At 61.7% G+C, this 18,238-nt stretch overlaps 1 protein-coding gene across 2 annotated transcripts; it reads left to right on the forward strand.

Annotated features, from left to right (window-relative positions):
• The first annotated feature begins 10,939 nt into the window (after positions 1 to 10,939).
• On the forward strand, positions 10,940 to 18,238 carry TGFA (transforming growth factor alpha). Of its 2 annotated transcripts, XM_052806450.1 has the most exons (6): positions 10,940 to 11,032; positions 14,573 to 14,626; positions 16,619 to 16,742; positions 16,948 to 17,097; positions 17,217 to 17,326; positions 17,413 to 18,238. In XM_052806450.1, the coding sequence occupies exons 1-6, from the start codon at positions 10,999 to 11,001 to the stop codon at positions 17,418 to 17,420; spliced, it is 480 nt and encodes a 159-aa protein (XP_052662410.1). In that variant the 5' UTR covers positions 10,940 to 10,998; the 3' UTR covers positions 17,421 to 18,238. The 2 variants fall into 2 exon arrangements, with proteins under 2 accessions (XP_052662410.1, XP_052662409.1); XM_052806449.1 differs by having other exon boundaries at positions 17,217 to 18,238.

Raw genomic sequence — 18,238 nt, forward strand, 5'->3', positions numbered from 1 at the left:
TCTTTTGGGCTTATTAGTGGTTATTTAATGATGAGAATTGTACCCTGGGTCTGGGGGATGATTTGTAAGAATGGCAGAAAGCAATTAAACAGGAAAAGCTGAGGTGGTTATCAGGAAGCTTGTGTAGAGGTGAAAGCTAATGCTTTTAAAGAAACTATAATGGAAATATTCCAGGGAGCGTTTGTGCTGGCTGAAGTCGGGGTGGGGGGTATTTTCTGTGTCTACCCATGATGTACCTGCAAGTGAATTCGGTAGTTTCTCCTTTTTGCCCTGCACGTCTGCTGAAGAACTATGACAATCGGACCCGTTCTCCCCCAAAAGTCGACGTATCTCTGCAGATCCATCGCACAGGATAACGTATCGGTCGTTTGCAGCAGACCACTAACGTGGCATTTAAAGAATGCCAGTAGATCTTGTTGTGACAGGAGAGGGAATTCTTGGTCGTCCCACGGAATGTGGCTGACACGGCAGAGGCAGGTCCCCCCACGGGTCAGTCCTCGCCGCGCTGGCCACCACTTCTCCAGTAACTAGTCCAGAGGAAGAAATTGCTCAACAGTAGCCATGCTACACAGGCAATTTTCTCAATCTGATCTAAATAGGAAATGCTACAGTCTTGTGGATTCTTGCCAGCTCCTCTGAACTTTAAAGCAAGTTTGAGGAGCAAAGCAAAAAAAAAAAAACAAAAACCAAAGGTATTGCATTATTCATGCATAAAAACAATTCTTTACAAGTGCTCCCCAGGGGTCTATCCTACCTCTGAGCCCTCTTACATCCCTGGCAATTTATAGATATTAGGAGAGCGCTGAGGGGACAGATTCTCATGCTGTTTTAAATCAGGGCAGAGATGAATCGCTTGGCTCTGTACTGTAATTATTCCCTTTCCACACAATGTACATTCCTCGAAAAAGGGACCAAAGCTTTTAGCAAAGCTGGATTTAATTCAACAAATCATCTTGGCCAAAGCGGGGGGAATACTTGCAAATGTCAAAACATTCCAATCTGACAATTAAAAATATGCATTTTGGAAACGCTCCAGTGTTTCAGGCAGAGATTTAGGAGTGGAGCACTTTGATTGTTTGAAAGCAGATTTTTCACTTGGAAACAGCCCTGAAGCAAAACTGGGGAAGTTGAGCAGAGGACAGAACCCGAGCGTGACATTCAACTCCAGCGTAGTCTTTCCAGACTGACCTGTAGCTCTGTGTGCTCCGTGTGGGTTTTTCCCTTCCCTGAAAACCCAAAAGCTGCCCGTTTTGTTTCAGCCTGAACTAAAAAGCTTGACCTTCCATAGCTTTTGTGCGGTTCAGCTATTGAACCGTGAATCCCCGTTACGTACATTGGTGAGGTTGTGCTTAAGGAAGATGAGGGTTTCTTCCCTGACGTGGATGTGAAGAGGAGTGTAGAGGAGGAGACGGTCTCGTTCCTGGTGTCACTTTGCTGTCTGCTTCAGAGCTCTAGAAAAGTTTAATTCTGGATTTCGGAGCCCGATCCCTGCGCTGCCCCTCTCCTCTCGCGTCTGACGAAACCCGCCCGATTGCTGCTTGCTTGGAGTTAACGTTCAGCCGGGGTGGGATGAAATGCAGGGGACGGGTGGTCTCGGTCGGGCTCCGAGGCCAAGGTGGCAGGAGGGTCCCCAGGTCAGAGCCAGGGATGCGCTACAGGTGCTGGTGGGCCACCTGTGCCGCTGCTCCGTGCCTCAGTTTCCCTGCCTGTACAGGAGATCAGCCCTGGCCCTTTGCGGAGATGAGCATCCTTGGTCCCTGCTGCTCCGAGGTGTGCCTGCGGGCTGGGAAAAGCCTGGTGATGCCAGGAGATGGCACCATCCTCTCAGCTGGGGCTGCCCAGCTCCGGGCGAGCCCTTGTTTGGGGTGTCCTGCTCCCTACGGACGGGCAAGGGCTGGCACAGCTCTTGGCCTGGCATTTCTGCGGTAGGTGTTGGCCATTAGCACCCCAGCAAGCCCTCCGAGCTGCCCAAGCAAAACCCTCCTGCACCCCGTAAAACCTCCTACCCCCCGTAAAACCTCATACCCCCCATAAAACCTCCTACACCCCGTAAAACCTCATACCCCCCGTAAAACCTCCTACACCCCGTAAAACCTCTTCCTCCCCACTAAACTGCGCCCAGTCCTGCGCTGTTGCCCCAGGGACTTCTCCGAGATTTGCGGGGTGAGGCCAGCAAGTTCAGAGCAGCCCGAGCGAGCCGGTCACCCTCAGCCGTGTCGAGAACCCGCTTCGGTAGCTCTTGGTTCCCTTTTCAGTGAAACAGGAATTACAAGGCGCTGGGAAGCAGCCTTTTGCCTTCTGCCACCCACCACGGCCGAGGGAGAGATTTTTATTTCTGCTTTCTGGTGAGCAGCCCCGACCGGAGGCAGCCGGGCAGCCGGCCAGGTCCGATTCTGTCTTTTAAATTCTGTCATTCGGTCTTTAATGGTGTTTTGGGGAACGAACGTGAGAGAAAAAGGAGAATAGTGAAAGCTGGATTTGATGGAAGGCGATCTTTGTGCAACTCAGCCAGATCGCCCCGCAAAGGCAGGCGTTGGATGCTCTTTGCTATTCCCCCGCCCCATCTCACCATCCTGGCATTTCGGTGTCCTCTCCGTGTTGGCATCGTGCAAAAGACCCACGTACCGGGGGAGCCAGGGAGGCAGAAGCCCCGTTCCGAGCGCGTTTGGGCTTTACTGAGCTGGGATGTGACGCGCGTCATCTCAACGTGTCTCATCTACGCACATCTTTGGTGCCTTACTCGGAAGGAACTATATTTTTAATAGGAGATCGTTGTTTCTGGGTGCATTAGTGGTGCAACAGGTGCCTGTCGGGTGCAGGGCGAACCTTCAAAAATCACCGGCCAAAGGAGCGTATGGTCAAGTAGGGATTTTTCCTCCTTTCTTTTATTTTTCTCCAGAGCTGCCTGCTCACCTCCGGCCGGTACACGGCACGCCTGCCTTCAGCCCCGGATCGAGAGGCCGTGCCGTGCCGTGCCGTGCCCGCCTCGACCTCGCTGCCGTTCCCATCGCGGGCAGCGACCGCTCCAGCCTGCCGGCACGCACCTGCAAAAAAAGCCGGAGCGTTTTGCCGGTACCTGGCCTCCCCGGCGAAGAAGCTGACCCCCCCACCACCCCCCCGGGACCGCCAACCACGCTGGGACGTCTCCCCGGCTTCCCGAGCCAGCCTGCAGATAGATTTTTCCGCTGGGCTCCTTGCAGGCGCTGGCTGGCAGCCTGCCGAGGAGTTTACCCGGCTGTTCAAAGGCTTTTCTTGTTCTGCGCCCGGGCTCCTGGAGAGCCCCGAAGAAGGGCTCCTTTCACAGCCCTGCCTTTCCTAGACAGAAATTGTCATTTTTCAAACACAGCTTCCCTTCTCTTGGCCTGGAGCCTTTTCGCCTCCCCGCACCCTGACGTCAGGCCGCCTTTGTGATGCTCGGGGCGGCATTTTGTGCTCCCGTTTCTTTTCAGAGGTTGTAAATGACGGCCGGGCGAGGGGCAACCGGGGCGGCCACCGCGCGCTTCCAAAAGAGCCCGTTGAGTTTGCACCTTCCTCCGAGCAGGGCTGTCAGCCCCGGGTGACCATCAGAGCCCCGATGGATGTGGCGAACTTCGTTATCGAGTTTCTTGATGGGATGGGAGAAGGAAAAGAATTTTTTTTTTTTTTTTTTCCCCTCTGGTTTGTAATACTGCCTGGGCTTTTGAGGCTGCCTGCAAGGGAGTTTTGCAGCGTGGTCATGCAAAGCGTGGTGCACGCCGGAGGGACCGAGGCTCTGTGTCCCAGGAGAGCTCCAGACACTCCGGTGCATCCCCCGAGGGGATGAAGGGCTCCCGGCACCTTTTCTATGACAGGAAAACAAGGACCGAGGAGCCATCGCAACCCTCGCTGGGGCTGTGCGGAGGGGAAGCCGGAGCAGGCATTGCAAAGGGCGTTTTCCTGGGGCAGCTCTTGTGAAACGAGGCAGGCGGGCGCGGATGCCGTCACCCGGCCGAGGCGCAACGTCACGGCTCAGGAAACCCTTGCAACACAGCCCCAAAATAGAAACCATCGCCAGAAAACTAATTCCCTTCTCCCTGCCCGAATTCCCCTTCTTGCATCAGCTGCGGCGGTGCGTCCTCAGCTCCCGGGTCTGTCGTAACGCACGAAGGGCAGAGCCCGGATCGCGGCCGCGGCAGCGTGCATCGTCCCGGGCCGCCGTCGTCGGTGACTCTCAACTTTGCCCGCGCCGCTCCTGGCGCTCGAAATTTTCCAGGCTTGGCGCGAGCCCAGCGGCGAAGTTTGTTTTGCAAACCGAGCAAAATCGGCTCAGTGTTGTCAAGCTCGGCGGCCGCGTGAGCAAAGTACGGGTCTCCCCGGCTCTTCCCGACGAAATGTTTGCCTTTCATCTGGCTTCCCGCCGCTGCCTTGGCACGGAGCCGCGGGCAGGTCTGCGCGGGGTCCGTGTCCCCCGGCGAGGTCCCTTTGGCCGCAGGGCTCCTGTCCCCGCGGGGGTTAAGCTTGCTCCTTAAAATGGGTCTCGGCGGTCCCTCCGTAAGGGGACGGGAGCAGGCTGGCACCGCGGCTCCTCGTCCCGTTCCCCCCCCGCTCCCCGCCTCATCCGCGGACGGGGACCCTCGTGGTGTCACCAGCCCATCCTCGTGGTGTCACCAGCCCATCCTTGCGGTGTCACCTTCTGCTTGAGTGTCCCCGGGCAGGTGGCACAGCCCCGTCGCGGTCCCTGCCGGGGGCACTGCTTGAGGGGGGGGGACACGACACAGCAAAGCTTCCCCTGGCCGGCAGACGGGGAAGGCGAAGGCGAAAGCACCGCCGAGGATGGCTGCCGTCAGCTCTCGTCCTCCCCGTCTGTCGGAGGGTTACTGCAGTCTCTTCCCCACTCCGTTACGAGCCAAATTCAGAGCATTTCAGTGTTTTACGGTCAAACGCAGGGTGTAAAGGCGGCGTGGCGGCGGCCGTGCGGTGACTATTTGTCGGGCTCGGGTGCAAATCTAAGCCTTCCCCTCCCAGGGTTTGCCTCGCTTGGGAAACGCGGGTGTGAGATGCTGCAAGATCTCGGAGGATCTCCCAGCGCTTGGGAACATCCGATCCCTCCAGGGTCTCTCTCTCCTTCCCGGAGGAGTTATGGCAGCAGAGAACGCCTGGACCTGTTATACCTGTGTGCGATTTCCCTGGGCAGGTACAAATTCCTGCCATTCCTGCCGGGCTGAGTCACGCATGTCTCCTCCGGGCTCCCGCGCCGTCCCGGGAGCTCCCGGCTTCTGCGATCCTTCACCTCCATCTCCGCTTCCGAAGGTGGCGGGTGACTCATTCCCGTGGGAGGTAGGGTCACCTATCGCACTGGGGAGTCTCAGCCCGGGGCTGGGAGCGGGAGGGGGGGAACGCATTTGCTTTCCCACGTACCCGGGGAAACCCGGGTTTTCTTTGCAAGCTCCGGTGCAGCCGAGCGGTTGCGGGGGCTCCGGTCGTGCCGATGCTATCCCAAGCCTCCCGGCTCTGGGGAACCGGCTCGGCGGTGGGGCCGGTTGTCGGTGGATGCCCGGGAGGTCGCTGCGTGGGGACACCGGGCTGCGGGCGCTGAGTCAGCGTTCCCACTGGCGTTGGACGGGCGCGGGGCGGCGAGCCTGCCAGGCAGGCACAATGCAAATGATAGATAAACAAGCAAGAACAAGGACAAATACATCAAGCTCGGGCATGTGCCATGCATTGTGACCTGCCGCTGCGCCTTTTGTGACGGCCGGATTAATGGCCCGGAGACTGAGGGCCTCTGTTCGGCCGCCGGCTGCTTTCCGGCCGGACTCGGGTGCTTTTTCCCAGCCGGACATGGGTGCTTTTTCCCAGCCGGACTCGGGTGCTTTTTCCCAGCCGGACACCGAGGTCCCTTTGCCTTGCTCCAGCGGCTCGGGGAGAAAGGAAGGGCACGGGGCGGCTTCCCAAGCCCGAATACCTTGGCTGGATGTCTTGGATATCCTGCCTGGTGGGTCCCACCTGCGTTGCAAGGGTATCCCGAGGCTCCCGACCCCTTCCCGGTGTGTCATTTGGGGGGGGCTGCCTCCCCCAAAAGCCGCCCCAGCACCCTCCCGTCCTTCCCGGCTCCGTGCGTCCCACCCTGCTGCTGCTGCTGCTGGCCCCCGGGGTCCCGCTGCAAAACCCTCGGAGGGACCCGGAGGAGGAGGAAAACCGAAGCGTGGCCTCGGGATTTTTAAGGGCACGGCCAGACGTGCAGCCGCTCGGGTGCTCGCTGGGTCGCTGGCCGCCGCGGCTGAATGCCCCTTGTGTCAGGCAACCCTCGGCGGCGTAAATGAACGTGGCTTCCCGCGACCGCGGCGGGTTACGGAGAGCCGGTAAACCCACGGCAGCCAAAACACCTGGCAGAGGAGGGACCTGAGAGCCAGCGCCGGGACCAGCTCCAGCCGCGGGGGCACCGGCCCCTCTGCCCTCTCCTGCGCTCCCAAGGAGAATTCCTGCTCGCTCCGAGCCACGGCGGACCATGCTTATCCCCCTCTGCCACTGCTGGATAAAGATAAATATATATATATATATATATGTATAAAAAAAAATACAATCTCGTGCTAACCGGTCTGCTATTGACATTAGCCCGAGAGGTGCCAGCCTGGAACCAGCTGCATTGCTGCAGCCAACAAAGCCCTTTTTAGTGGCCGGGCTTGAACTGGGGAGCCCGTAGGTCAAAAATCCTTTATTTATAGAGGCTTTCTGCAAAGAAGGGCCATAAACAGAAATGGGGGAGCTAAAGAAAATGTCTGGGAAGGAACAAAACCCCAAGAGGTTATTTAGGAAAAGAAAAAGAAAAACGAAACCCAAAAAACCTTGAATAAAATGTACATTCACAGGGGAAAATCCCGGCTATGAAAGAGCCTTTTAAGCTGGCAGAAAAACAGAACCGGTGGCTGCAAGATAAAGCCAGGAAAAAAAACTCCAATAAGGCCCCATTTTTAGCGGGCGGGCGGATTACGGGCCGGAGGAGACGTCAGAGGCGCTTCCCCTCCGGCAGCAGCCCCGGGACGGGTCGGACCCCCCCAGTCCCGGGTCCAAATTCGGGATGGGGGAGCCCCGGGGTTCTGCAGGGATCCGAGCATCCCGGGGTCGGGACGTGTGAGCTCCAGGGCAGCAGCACTTGGTGCCTGACCTTGGGTGTAATATTTAATTTATCCTGAGCCCATACATTAAGAAAATAAACAGTGGGGGGGGAACTGAACACCCCCCCCCCCGGCTGCCGCAGCCTGATTGATTTCTGCGTTCAACGGAGAAGCCAAAAACATCCCGGCGGCTACAATTTGGGTTTGTGTGAGCCATCGGGGAAGGGGCGGGGAGGGCGAAAGGCGATGTTTTCCCTTTGCCTAATTTTCACGTTCACAATCCAAAATAAACAGGCGGCCGGAGGCTTTTATGCCGGACACCAGCACACAGCCCCCTTGTTACACGCTGCTTCGGGGCAGGATATAGATGGGGGGTTTGGGAGGGGTTGGGGTTTTTTTCCCCCCCCTTTTTTTCGCCGCCACATCAGAATATTTTAAGCGGAGATTAAAGGGATCTCTGTCGCGGGGAGGGACGAGCGGATAGAATGTCCTCGCCGAGCGATGGCTGTGGACGGTGGCATTCGCCGGCAATATTCCCCGTCCATCGCGGGGACTCGAGTCTCCTCCTTCCACCGTTGGGGCGCGGAGGGTGTTTTGCAGCGGGGAAATCACCGAAAACAGCCGCCGAATCTGTGCTCTGACGTGCTTCGGGTTGGTTTTTCCCACCGGCCCTCCAGCCCCGATAACTGCCCGCAGGCAGGGAGATGGGGTGATGAAATGCAAAGGCAAGCTTCAAAAATAAATAAATACCGAACGCCGCCTCCCCGCTTCGTGAAAGGCGAGGGGGTTTATACGCCTTTTTCAGGGTTTTGCCCTAAATTAATCGATTTGCCAGAGCAGGATTCAGTTCGGTGCCTGCCCGGCTCTGCTGCGGCATTGAGCGAGGCGGGATCTGTCCCCCGGTTTCACTTAACTTGGGAGGGGGGGAATAACCCCTTTAATCTCCAAGCCCAGAATAAGCCACTGACAAAGAGCGATTCGAAAAGGGAAAAAAACAACCAACCAACCAACCCCGCAGAGGCTCCCGGCATTGTGCACCTTGCCAGCATCAGGGCGAAACAATTAAATAATTGTTTTTGTGGCTTTAGAACAGCAGGAAAAGCACGAAACCCTCGAGCCGGCACTGGAAGGGCAGCTGGAGCGGCGACGGGCACAGCGATGCTCTTGGCCCGTGCTTCCAAAGCAGCGCCCGGCCGGCGAACGGCCGGTGGGTGCCGGGGCTGCCGGGACGGAGCCGGCCTAGAGCCGGCGGGCAGAGAGCGAGGAGCACCGGGCAGCGACCTCGGCCAGCTCTCTGCAAGCTTCTTACCGGGTTTTCTTTGATCAAATACAATATATTCCCTCGTGGGCTTGCTCCTGCTCTTCCAGGGCGACTGGTTACAAATAAAAAAGGAAAAAAAGAAAATCCATAAGCTGAAGTTTTTCCTTTTATCGAGAACAATCTCCATTCAATTACCCCCTTGCGTCACACGACCCCAAAGCCAGGGGGTTTTGCCCCGTTACACCGTTGCTCTCTTGCAGCGCGTCCTCACGCCGGGAGCGAAGAGCCGCCTTTTTTTAGGTCAACTCTCCCGTGACTTCCCGGCCGGCTTTCTAGGTACTCCAGAGCATCCCCAAATTCCTTTGGGCTTACTGCTCTGCCTCGCTCCCGCCTGCCCTGCCCGCAGCCCGCTCCTCCCTGCCAGCTCCGCCGGCCCTGCCACCATTCCAGTTCTCGCGGCGGCGGCAACCGCTTCCACCGAGTGATTCACGCCGGGAGTGGGAGGACTATTGCAAAGGAGGAAGCCTCTATTTACAAATAAATACCCCAGTTATCAGCCATGGGGTGGGGTGGGGGGGTGGGGGGGCGAGAATGGAGGGAACAACACAACCTCGCCCGCGCCGGGGTCGTCTCCCAGGTTGTTTTTCCTTTGTTTGGCTGGAAAGTCAATCACCGGGTGCCGGCAGAGGGGTGGGCGACCCTCGGCGGGGACGGTGGGAACCCCGGCCCGTCGCCGCAGCCGCCCCGGTGGGGTTCGTTCTTTCCCAGGGGCTGTATCTGCCTCGTGGCGCACGAGGGTTGGGGGGGGGGTCGAGCTCCGAAGGGTGGGAGCACCGTGGGGTGCTCCGGGAGCCGAGGGTGCGCAGCCTCCGGAGCCGCCTTCGGTCAAGCACTCCCCTCGGGGCTGGGGCTCCGGTGGGATTTTGGGATGGTTGTTGAGCTGAAACGCTTGGGCTTTTGGGGTAAAAGTCAGTGCTGGGGATTTTGGGGATCGGCAGCGTTGGGAAGAGCCGGCTCCCAGCCCCTTCAAAGAGCCGCTTTCAAGTGCGGAGGTGAGATGGTATCACCTGGGAACGCCGGGAAGGCTCGGCTCCGCTCAAACCGCAGGGCTGGGAGCAGCTCCCGTGGGGCTGCGGGTGCTCCCTGCACCGGGGTGGGGGGGTTCGATGGGGTCCTCTGCCTGCCCCCCGACCACGCTCCTCGCCTGCGAGGCCAAGCCCCATCTCCGGAGCCTTCCAAGGCTTCGCCGCGGCCATCCCAGGCGAACGCTCCTCCAAGGACCGCGGGAGATGCGCTCGCCACCGGCCGCTTTTTTGGCCACGACCGTCTTTTTTCGGTGCCCATCGCCCCCTCGGGACGCGCTGCCCTGCGTCCCCGTGGGGGCTCGGCCCGATGGATTTGGGGATGCCCAAGGTTGGGATGAGCGAGGTGGGAGCCGCAGGGGTGTAGGCAGCAGATGAAGGAATGCGCTGGCGGTCGGTGAGGCAATCGGGGAGGCCAAGCCCGGTGATGCACAGAGAGATTTGGGGGGGGGGGGCTGCTCCTGCCTTCCTCCCGGCCCCCCATGTCCTGCATAGGGACCGCAGCCCGGGTGGGACAGCGGAGGGCTGGCGGTGGTGGGTTTTGTTGGGGAGGGGGTTTGGATGGGCTGGGGGGGGTGGGGAGGGGTCCCAGTGGGTGCCGTGACTCGCCCCGCGGGTGTCGCCCCACCTGCCAGCAAAACCCGCTCACGGGGTCACCCCCAGCCCCAATTTCAGCCCCGGCAAGAACCGCCTGGGGGCCCGGGCTGGTTCCCCCCATGGGGCAGCAGCTGGGGGGGGGGTCAGTGACCACCTTGGGGGGGGGTACTGGGGGGGGGTGCAGTGAGCACCCTGGGAGGGGTGCCGGGGGGGGGGGGGCAGTGAGCACCCAGGGGTGTACTGGGTGGGGGGGGAGCCGTGACCACCCTGTGGGGTGCTGGGGGAGGGGGTCGGTGCCCACCTTGGGGGGGACTACTGGGGGGTGCAGTGCCCACCCTGGGGGGGTACCGGGGGGGCACCGGGGGGGGCAGTGCCACCCTGGGGGGGGTGCTGGTTGGGAGGGAGCCGTGACCACCCTGTGGGGTGCTGGGGGAGGGGGTCGGTGCCCACCTTGGGGGGGCTACTGGGGGATTGCAGTGCCCACCCTGGGGGGGGTACCGGGGGGGGGCACCGGGGGGGGGCAGTGCCCACCCTGGGGGGGTGCTGGTTGGGGGGGAGCCGTGACCACCCTGTGGGGTGCTGGGGGAGGGGGTCAGTGACCACCTTGGGGGGGGTGCCGGGGGGGGGGGGGGGCAGTGAGTGAGCACCCCGGGGGGGGGGGGGGTACGGTGCCGGGCCGGGGGGTGGGTGTGCCACCTCCGGGGGACGCCCCGGGGGGGGGGGGTGCTGGTGGGGTCGGGGTGTGTGGGGGGGGGTGCGGCCCCGGGGGGGCGGCGGGTCGGGGCTGGCCCCGCCCCGGGGCCGCAGTGGCTGGCGGCGCGTCCGCGCCCATTTCGCCGGCGCGGAGCCCGGCCCCTCGCCCCGCCGCGCTGCTGGGCGCCCCGGCCCCGCCGGCCCTGCCGCTCCTCCGTCCGTCCCTCCGTCCGTCCCTCCGTCCGTCCGCCCTCCGGCCCTCCCGGCTCCCCCCCGCCCCGGCCCCGCCGGCAGCATGCCGGGCGAGGCGGCGGCCGCGCTGGCCATGGGTAGGTGCGGGACCGGGGGGGGGGGGGGGGGGAAAGGAGACGATCCGGTACCTCCCCAGCGGGATCGGGGCGGGGGGGGGGGACCCGGGGACTTCGCTCCCCCAAACTTTCTCAGCAGTTGGGACGGAGCGCGGTTGCCCACCGAGCATCCAGCATCCCGAAATAGGGTCGGGTTTTTAAAGGGGGGGGGGGGGGCTGGTGCGTCCGCGGGGTCGGGTTGTGAATCGGTCGCTGCTTTGCTCCTTAAATCCTACAAAAGTATTTGGCTCCGGTCCCTCCCGGAGTCGGTCGCGAAACCGCTCCCCGTTGGTGGGAACGCGCCTTCGCCACCGGACTCGTAAGCACGGCCTCGGGCGGGAGAACGAGCCCTCCGGTCTCGTTCCTTAATTTTAGGGCAGAGTTAATTAACGAGAGCGTATTGCTGGGGCTGCCATTAGAAGGAGGGGAGCGTTACTCGTGTGCCCCTTTCGCCGGGGGAAGGGGGCGAGCGGGGGGTACGCGAGGCTGGACCTGGGTGATGCTGTGCACGGGACGGGACGGATCCGGACACGCTGCCCGGCCTGGAATTGCGATGACCGTAGAGGTGGGAGAGCGCAGACCTGGGCGATGCTTCGGTACCGGGCAAGGGGACCCCCTCCCCGGGCCGGGGCTGATGCAGGGGGAAGCACTTGCTGGACCTCGGTTGGGGTTTTTTTTTTTCCAGCGTCCCAAAGGAGAGGGTTGGGCGTTCCATTCCCGGCCGGTTGTCACCGACAGCACCGGGGGTTCTGCTGCTCCTCGCCGCGGCTCCGTGGTCGAGCCGGGGCTTGGGTCGGGGTGGGGGGGACCGAGGCAGTGCCAGCCCGGCGGGAGAGAGGCTCTTTGCAGCACTTGGGTTCAGGAAAGTAGCCGGTATTGGCCCCCCTCCAGCCCTCCTTGCCGGCGCTGCCTCTTCGGCTCTGGCACGGCCGCACCGAGTTGCCTCCTCGCTCCGTTCCTCCGGCACGACTCCTCCACCGAGCATCCCTCGGGCGGGTGGGCGGCCGCCGTCGGGGGGGGGGTCGGTTACTCCAGCGGCCACATCCCTCCTCGGCTCATGGCTCGGTCTGGGGACACCCACGTCCCCTCTGCTCCCCGCTGCTTTGCCGCTCGTGTGGCTTTGGACCTCTCCGGCCCCGGTGGTCGCCCGTCTCGGGGGGACTGAGCCGTGGGTTTCCCACCGGGACGGGCACCCCGCTTTCCCCAATCCCCCATCCGGGGGTGATGGCTGCTCCTGGCCTCCAGCCCGGGTTGGGTCCAAGCCTCCGCGGCGCCCCGGATGCTGCGGGGGGAGAGGAGCCCCTTATAAACGGGATCGGACCAGCAGATTGGAGCATCCGCTTAGAATACTGGCGGAAAAGGGAACCTCCTCTGGCCCGACGTACGTGCACTTGACGGCTGCCAAGGGCTGATCCGCGAAGCCGAGGGGAAAATCTGAGCCAAGCGGATTAGGAGGGAAAACTTGGGGCAGGGAACAAACCCCAGCGATAAGCGGGAGCTGCTCACGAAGAGCGTTACGAGAGGCTGGGGGCGAGAGGAGTTGAGCCCTTTGCTGGTGGCTGGTGGTGGTGCTGGTGGCTGGTGGTGGAGGAGAAGCGGAGGCTGGTAATTAACGTCGCGTTGGGGACGGAGTCGTTAAGCACGTGTTTCTCCATCGGCGAGGCTTGGGGGTCCCTCAGCAAGTTGGGTGTCTCCTGCCGGGAGGGTGAGTTCGGGGGGGGGCTTTGCTGGCTGGGGGTGATGGCAAGGAGACCTTCCCAAAGCGGGGGACCAGGGGCTGGATGGGAATGGGATTGGGGGAGGGCAGCAGCCTGGCTGGCGTGGCCGAGCGCCGGCTTTGAAATAAAACCGGGAGACGGCGCGGGATATGGTCTTTCAGGTTCGGGGAGAGAAAAAGCTGAGAACGGGGCTGGGATGGGATTGCCAAAAATCAAGCGAGAGCGGCTGCTTGGGACAGCTGATGGACACAGCCCTGCTCTCGGGGGTCCCAGTTGGCCGGTCAAACCAAGGGGGCGGACGCTCCGTGTCTCCGTAAGGTACCCGGTTGTCCCCACGCCGGCTCTCGGGGAGCTCACGGCGGCCCTCGGCCGGCATCGGAGACGTAAGACCGCTGCCGAGGGGCGAGGGAGGTGGGGCAGTGACCAGGGACGACGGGCGGTGGTGGCACGGGGAGAGCCGGGCTGCTTCCTCGGCCAGGCTCCTCCGGCCAAAGTGGCTTGAAGGTGAGCGGGGTGTTATACCTGCCGGCGGAGAGAAGCGGGGAAGAGGCATCGCCGGACCTGAGCGGGGTCCCGGCAGGAGGACGGACAAGCCGGAATGCTGGAGGGGATGATACGGCCGCCCTGTGACACAAGGATGAGCCATTTCTCAAATAACACGTGATTTCCTCGACGTGTGGAGGTGCGAGTATCGGCACGAGCAGGAGCGGGGCAGGAGGACGAAGCATCTTCCAGCAAAGAGCCTGCCGGCGGCAGCAAAAAAAAAACAACACCTGGGAGGAGACGGGATGCCTCGAATTCAATTTATACGGGAAGAAAATCCCCGGGGGCTGGCCGGGTCTGTGGCGGCATGGGGAAAGGTGTGGCAAGGACCGACGGGGAGAAGCCGAAACGAGGGAAGCTGCAGCGATAACTAAAGCCGCCGGTCGCTGGGTGGTTTGCCGGATGCAAACCCCAAGGGCTGGCGCGTGGTTTGGTCTCTCGCCCGTCGCCTTTCTGCATGATTTGATTAAACCCGTGGAGGAAATTGGGTCAAACCCAGCGAAGGGGCTGCTGGCCTCGTCTGGCTTCGCACCCCGGGGTCGATCGAGCTGCCCCGGGAAAGCCTCTTAGCTGGGGGGGGGGGTTCCCCGGTCGATGCCACCCCCTGCGAAGGGATGGCTCGGAGGAGGTTGTTCTGAGCCTGCCCGGACCTGCAGCCCCCGGGGTTGCACGGGTAGTTCTGCTGCACAGGGTATTTCTGCCCGGACGGAGTATTTCTGCCTGCACGGAGCCCGCCGTGCCCGGGTGTTTTGCAGCGGGGAGCCCCGCTCGCACCGCGGGGGCGCAGCCTGCGGGTCCCCGGGGAGCAGCAGCAGCAGCAGCAGCGGCGCTTGCAGGTCGGGCAAGGGGAGGGGGGGTTCGTTGCGGCACCCGAGCTTGCGTCGAGGCTGGATCCTGTCCCGCCGTGGGGACACGGGCAGGAGGAGCTGGCCAGGGGGGCACAGGTTGTGCTGCGCAGTGCATGGGGGGGGGGGCTGCGCGGCTGGCACCCCCACCGGCACCCGCCTGGGCAGGGGATGCTGTCGGATGAGCGAGCGCGTGCCTATCGTACATGCAAATAACGGGCCGGTTTCAGGCTCCTTCCTGGCTTTAAACACCGTTGCATTTTCCTTTTAAAAAAAAAAAAAAAAAAAATCATAAATCTTTGAGTGATTTTTGGGTAAACCCCCCCCCCCGAGCCGTCAGCTAGCCCTCCCGGCTCGGGGTGGGGGGCACACGACACGCGGTCCGGCTGACCCCCGTCTCTCTGGCCTCTCCGCAGGTGTGCTGCTCGCCGCGTGCCACGCGCTGGAGAACACCACGGCGGCCTGGAGCGGTGAGTTTGCCGACGGGGCAGAGCCGGCACGATCCCGGGGGGGGTGGTGGTGGAGGGGGGGGGTCGCGGGGCGGCCGCCTTGCCGAACTGCCCGGGAACAGGCAGCAAAGCGCAGGCACAGGTAAACCGTCCTCGCCCCGAGTGTGCACCGGATCAGCCGGAGGGATGCTCTCGCATCCCATCCTCCGCCCTGGGGGGATAAGGGGTCCCCAGGTGGGATCCTGACCCCGCAGGTGCTTTATTCCCAAGGGAAAACTGGGAAACAGGCCTCTGCGGTGGGTATTTCTCATGCACCTTGGGGTTTTTTTGGTGGCGGGGGGAGGGGGGGCCTGAATCCTGGCACACGGCCGCTCGGCGTGCGGGGAAGTCTGGTCTCGTTAACCGTGCCGCAGGTCCCGCGGGGAAGCTGCCGGTGCCTGACGCCGGCTCGCGGCGGCACCGAGTCGGTCGCGCCCAATAAATCGCCTCATTCATGAAAGCGGCACAATGGACTGCAACAGCCAAGAGCCCTTCGCGTCCCCCGGCACGGCACGGCGCGGGGGCTTTGCCGACGGTGGAGATGTGCCGGCTGCGGGAAGGGCCGTTTGCAGGCAGGGATGGAAAAAAAAAAAAAAACCAAACCTCCTTTTGGGGCTGGAAAATGGGATGGTTCGACGGCATCGGTTGGGAAGCGTTAAAGGAAACGGTGCCACCGCAGCGCCGGGAGGCTTCGGAGCAAAACCCGGCGGCGCGGCAAGCGTCGGCACCGCGGAGGATGCTGGCAGCCCCTTTCCCGATGGATGCGTGTGCCCAGCCCGGGTTGGGGGCTGGAGGAAAGGGGCCGCTCCGAGGGGCGCAGCGCCGGCTGGGGACACCTCGGGGACGGGGTCCGTGCGGGCGGCAGGAGCGCGGGGCTGCGGGAGGATGAGACGGCTGCAATGTGGCCGGCAGCTGCGAGCGCGCCGAGGCTTAATGCAAGCCAGGACACCCCGGGAGCCGGCGCTGGATCCGGGGACGCGCTGCCGGCGGCGGGACGGGGAGCAAAGGGACGCGCGGCCCCGCGCAGCCCTGCTGACGCCGTCGCTGCCGGTGCTGCAAAACCGGCGAATTCGGGGGAGCTCGGAGCCCGGGCTGCGGCAGCGGGGATGTGCAAAGCTGCGTTTGGGGCTCGGCTTTGCGGGTTAAAACTCCAAAAAGGGTTATTTTTGTGGGGATATTCAGGCCAGAGGCAGGAGTCGGGGGAGTCCGGGCTCTCCTGGGGTAAAGCCGTCCCCGGGGAGGGAGGTGTCGGGGTTTTCCTGGCGAGGGGCTGCGCCAAGGCGCAGATTTCGGCAGCGATTCTCACCGCGAAGACCAAATCCCAGCTCCCGGCTCCCCAAGGATGCTGCCACCAGCTCCGACATCTCCAAACCGCCCACCGATGCCTCTCTCCCCACCGCCGGAGACGAGGACATCGGACCTCCGCTCCGGCACATCCCCGGCTGAGCCGGCCGCGCTCCGTCTTTCCTCGCTTCGCCTCCTCGAAGACCCGGAAGCATTCGGCAGACGTGGGTTTAATTACCCCGGCCTGCCATAAATTCACGGCAACAGGAACTTGAGGTGGCTTTGAAACGACAGCGATCGGATGTGCTTTATACCCGGGCTAATCCGAAAGCAGGATATTTGTTTTCCGTCTCTGCTGCGGAGGATAATTTAAACCAGCGCGGGATGTAATGGAAAACAGCATCCCCGGCAAAGCCACCGGTCCGGGGCTGCAGCCGGGTCCGCCGTTATTTAACTCTCTGCTCCTCCATTTTAAGCTTTAAGCTCTTTAGGAAATTCCTCTAGTGCCGGTGAGGCTTATTTTCAGTGCCGGTTTAAGCGGGACCCGTCTGGGCTCCTTTACCCGACAACCCCAAAATAAACGCATCCAGCCCTAAACCAGAGCTACCGACCCACCGTCGGCGACGCCTGGGTCGCTGCCGGGCCGGCAAACGCCCAAAAATGCCATTTTCTCCTTGTTTTTCCTCCCAGCTCCGGGCCCGCCGGTGGCGGCAGCGGTGAGGTCCCACTTCAACGACTGTCCCGACTCTCACAGCCAGTTCTGCTTCCACGGCACCTGCCGGTTCCTGGTCCAGGAGGACAAGCCGGCGTGCGTGTAAGTGTCGGGGGAAAAAAAAAAACCAACCACAACGTCCGGCAATTCAAATCCAAGCGGGTCCTTCGTCTCTCCCCTTGGCTCTCCCGGGGGAATCCCCCAAAAAAGTGGGGTCGACCCTGGTTTTGCCGGGCTCCGAGCGGGTGCCCCGGTCCTCGGGCTGATGCCGATGCCCTTCCCGTGTGTCCCCCCCCCACCGGTGCAGGTGCCATTCGGGGTACGTGGGGACGCGGTGCGAGCACGCCGACCTGCTGGCCGTGGTGGCCGCTAACCAGAAGAAGCAGACGATCACCGCCTTGGTGGTGGTTTCGGTGGTGGCCTCCGTGCTGCTCATCGGCGTGTGCGTGCTTATACAGTAAGTACCGGGGCGGGGGTTTCGGCTCAGCCGATTTGGGGCAGGATGCGAGCCGAGGAGGGAGGGGGGGGTCGAGACCCCCGCAGCCCCTGACCGTTCCCCTCCCCGCTCCCTTGCAGCTGCTGTCGGCTGCGGAAGCGGTGCCAGTGGTGCCGGGCACCCGGCGGTGGCCCGGAGAAGCCGGGTGGGCTCCTGAAAGGCGGCACCTCCTGCTGCCACGCCGAGACGGGTAAGGGGGCCGGGGGGCACTGCGGCGGGTCGCCGGCCGCCGGCGTTCCCGGGGTGTAACCGCGCTCCCCGTCCCCTTCCCCGCAGGGGTCTGACGGAGCCGGCGGGGGTCCCGCCGCCGCCCCCCAACCAGGAGACCCGCGCCGGGGACCAGCGCAGCATCTCTTCTCTGGTTTTGGTCTTTTTTTTTTATTTTATTTTTGGTTTTCCCCTTTAGTTTGGTTTTTTTTTTTTTTCTTTATTCCCCCCTCCCTACACACACACGCAGAAGACGGCAAGCAAGCGCCCCGGCAGAGGACGCGCTCGGCAGCACCGTAAGCGTGCCGGCAGCGGCAAAGCGCTGGCAGAGCCGGGCATCGCCCCGCCGCAGAGCCAAACCCCGGCCGGGCAACAAGGAACTGGGGTTTGTCTTTGGATTTGGGTTTGTTTTTCCTTTTCTCAGAATTTTTTTTTTTTTTTTTTTTTTTCTTTTTAACCAGAACCCCCCACCCCTGCAGGATGGGGCTTTATTTTTCTATAGAGACAGAAGCTCCGGCGAACCCTCCGCCTCAGCAGTCGCACGGACCGTGCTCACTTTGGGGACAGATACGAGCTTTTTATTAATAATAAAATGAACCATAATCCTAGGAAACCTCCTCAGGCCGGTGCTCTAACCTCCCGGTGCAGCGTTAATCTTTTCCGTAGTCTTTATCATAACCAATCGGAAGCTTTTTTGTTTGTTTTGTTTGGTTGTTTTTTTTTTTTTTTTAAAGTCATGGTTACTCTCATGTCTTTCTGTATATGTTGCACTGAAAGTTAATATTTAATGTTTTAATTTATTTTGTGTGGTTAAATTAATTTTGATTTCTATAATATGTTATTGTGATCAGCTGTTCTTTTTCCCCTAATACCTGATTATAGTTATTTAAGTGAT

This window comes from Harpia harpyja, chromosome 13 (genome assembly GCF_026419915.1).
Source record: "Harpia harpyja isolate bHarHar1 chromosome 13, bHarHar1 primary haplotype, whole genome shotgun sequence".
Classification (NCBI taxonomy): Eukaryota; Metazoa; Chordata; class Aves; order Accipitriformes; family Accipitridae; genus Harpia; species Harpia harpyja.

Bases quoted from the DNA above. Each gene is read 5' to 3' on its own strand.
- TGFA (XM_052806449.1), top strand. From the start codon at position 10,999: ATGCCGGGCGAGGCGGCGGCCGCGCTGGCCATGG. The intron at 11,033-14,572 runs GTAGGTGCGGGA...GCCTCTCCGCAG, and splicing joins GGCGGCCGCGCTGGCCATGG to GTGTGCTGCTCGCCGCGTGC. The intron at 16,743-16,947 runs GTAAGTGTCGGG...CCACCGGTGCAG, and splicing joins GAGGACAAGCCGGCGTGCGT to GTGCCATTCGGGGTACGTGG.